The sequence below is a fragment of the Aphanomyces invadans genome (genome assembly GCF_000520115.1).
Source record: "Aphanomyces invadans strain NJM9701 unplaced genomic scaffold supercont1.195, whole genome shotgun sequence".
Lineage (NCBI taxonomy): Eukaryota > Oomycota > Saprolegniomycetes > Saprolegniales > Verrucalvaceae > Aphanomyces > Aphanomyces invadans.
This window is the reverse complement of record NW_008580340.1, coordinates 6,287-8,668: the sequence shown is the minus strand read 5'-3', so window position 1 is coordinate 8,668 and position 2,382 is coordinate 6,287. Positions and strand designations below refer to the sequence as shown.

Genomic DNA, 2,382 nt, shown 5'->3' with positions numbered 1-2,382 from the left:
GAGTGCCGAGCGAGTAGAGTTGGAGACGGGCCGTGCCAACAGGGAGCGATTCCTGGACTCGTGCACCAGCGTTGGGCGAGTTGATCGAGGCGAACGTGTTGCCGCTGGCAGACGCAAAGAGCTCTTCGACCTTTCGCGGAGGAGTCCAGTCCGAGGAGGCCGTGGAGCTCATGGGGTGCTGACGGCGAATGGAGAAGAGAGGTCGGCGGCGGCAGGAGGCGCGACAGACATTCTATCCAACCCATCAAGACACGATGGCGTGAAAGAATACGGCTGTGTCCCCCAAGATCACCCACAACCTCCGAATTCCATGGAGTTCACGTTGGAGGGGCGACAACGACATGGCGCCGTCTGGTGCTCGCGATGGATTCTCGTACTAGTTTATGTGTTGCCGTTAAACTTGCGCCACCATCTGCGCATATTGCAGCGTGTGGATGGTGTTGGCGACATGCGCGGCAGACGGAGAGACGGATGCAATCATGACGGTGCGCGACCCCCCGTGCGACCGCAAGTGGTCGCGCAGGGCCAGCGTGAGCTTGGACTCGCGGTAGCAACTCAAGCTCTGATGACCCAACGCCTGTGCCCGGAAGCACGCGCGCAGGGCACTGAGCGACTTGTTGATCTCCCGGCACTCGTGCTGCTCGTCGTCCGTCTTCTGGATGCCGTCTGTGATGCGGCCGGCGTGCTCGGACCCGGCCAAGTCGACAAACACGAGGTGACCGCCCACCGCCGACAACCCCGGCGCCGCAGCCACGGCCGCCTGGGCCACCGCAATCTCCTTCTCCAAACGCACGTATCGTCTGCGGAACTCGATCATTTGCGCACACTCCTCCGGCGTGCTGGCGAGCGCGTCCGCCTTCTTGACCCACTTGCCTTCAAACTTGTCGTGCTGACGGACAAAAATGTTCATGTCGAGCGAGTCGCGCTCGTACCCGCACCGACCGAGCTCGGCCTCCTTGTGCGCCACCACGTCCCGGAGGCCCACGACGCGATCGCTGACCACCTCCATCTGCAGGATCGCATGCGACCGGCTGCTGGCACGGTGGACGTTCGAGTTGCCCGTCGCCCGGTTCTGTGTCCCGCGCTGGACGATAGCGAGCAGGTCGTCCTCGGTGCGGGCCAAGTGGCTGGACGAGAACGCGGTTGTGACGAGGCCCGTGGCGTGGTCCAGCGTCGTGTCGCTGCGGATCTGCACTTTGCCGTAGCTGTCTTCTCGCACAAAACACTTGGCGCAACCGTTGAGGAGGTCGTACACGTCGCCGTTGTACACTTGGCTGAATCGCACTAGGAGCATCAATTTGTCCTGCGCATCCTCGACGGTCTCGTTGAGCGCGTCGATCGCGGCAAAGAGCCTCGTTCCGGCCAAGTGGTACATGCCTCGCTCCTTGTCGCCGTCGCCGAGAATGGTGTGGGTTTTGCCCGACCCGGTGTGGCCGTACGCAAAGCAGCACCCCGTGCGGCCCGCGAGCGCTTCGTCCAGGAGCGGCGCGACGGCGACGTCAAAGAACGCGGCGTTGGACACGTCGTCTTGGACACTCGTGAAGTGGGTGAACGCTTTCTCTCGCTTCGGTTTGGACTTGGGGACTTTGAATCCGCCCAGCACTTCGACAAACTCGACGTCGTCGTTGTCCGTTTTCGGCATCGCGAACGCCAACGTCGACGTCCCCGACCGAGACACCGTCGCGTCAAACGCAAGTTGGGCGTCCTGGCTCTCGCTCTCGATCAGGGGCCGAATGCGGACGTGGACATCGATTCGAGAGATTTTTCGAGGCGTTTTGGAGACGGGGACAAGAACGAAAGGGGCGAGTTGCCATCGTTTGGGATTGGGTGTGGGCATGTTGAGGAGCGTTCAAATGTGACGTGGGTGCGGCAGCGATGCCCGTCGGCACAATCTCCCCCATGCCCCTTCGTAGTTTGACGTGGATGGAGGATATGAGTGAAGGTCTTCTCTCCAGCAAAATTCCGTCTCGCGAGTACAAGCTCGTCGTTCCGTCTCGCTTGGAAAACCACACAAATTCGCCCACAATCTATAACTGAATTTTTGCGTTGTCGATGAGGTTCTAATGCCATTGCGCAGGGTCACGTTGCAGGGCTTCGATCGTACCCACACTTGACTTGTACGCGGTGTGCTAGGACCTCCCTTAGAAGATTGGGTGCACTGTGTCGAAGGACTGTACTTCTTCAACGGAAGGAATGATGGCCTTGTACTACAAACGCGGACCCGTGTACGGGACAACTCCCACTCTTCAACAGTGGGAGGTGGCCGACAATCAAACGGCGCATGGCCAGGCGACACAGCCCATTTGCCAAAATGACAACCACCAAGCAGACCAAGACACCCGTCGCCGTCCACGTCCGCATTCGGCCCCTGATCGAGAGCGA

General features: G+C 60.5%; 1 protein-coding gene across 1 annotated transcript; it reads right to left on the bottom strand.

Annotated features, from left to right (window-relative positions):
* Window positions 1-271: 271 nt before the first annotated feature.
* Window positions 272-1,752, bottom strand: H310_15154 (hypothetical protein; the record flags this gene model as incomplete). The annotated part of the gene is made up of 1 exon (XM_008883141.1): window positions 272-1,752. A coding segment is annotated over one exon (1,358 nt), but the record flags the coding sequence as incomplete, so codon positions are not given.
* Window positions 1,753-2,382: the final 630 nt, after the last annotated feature.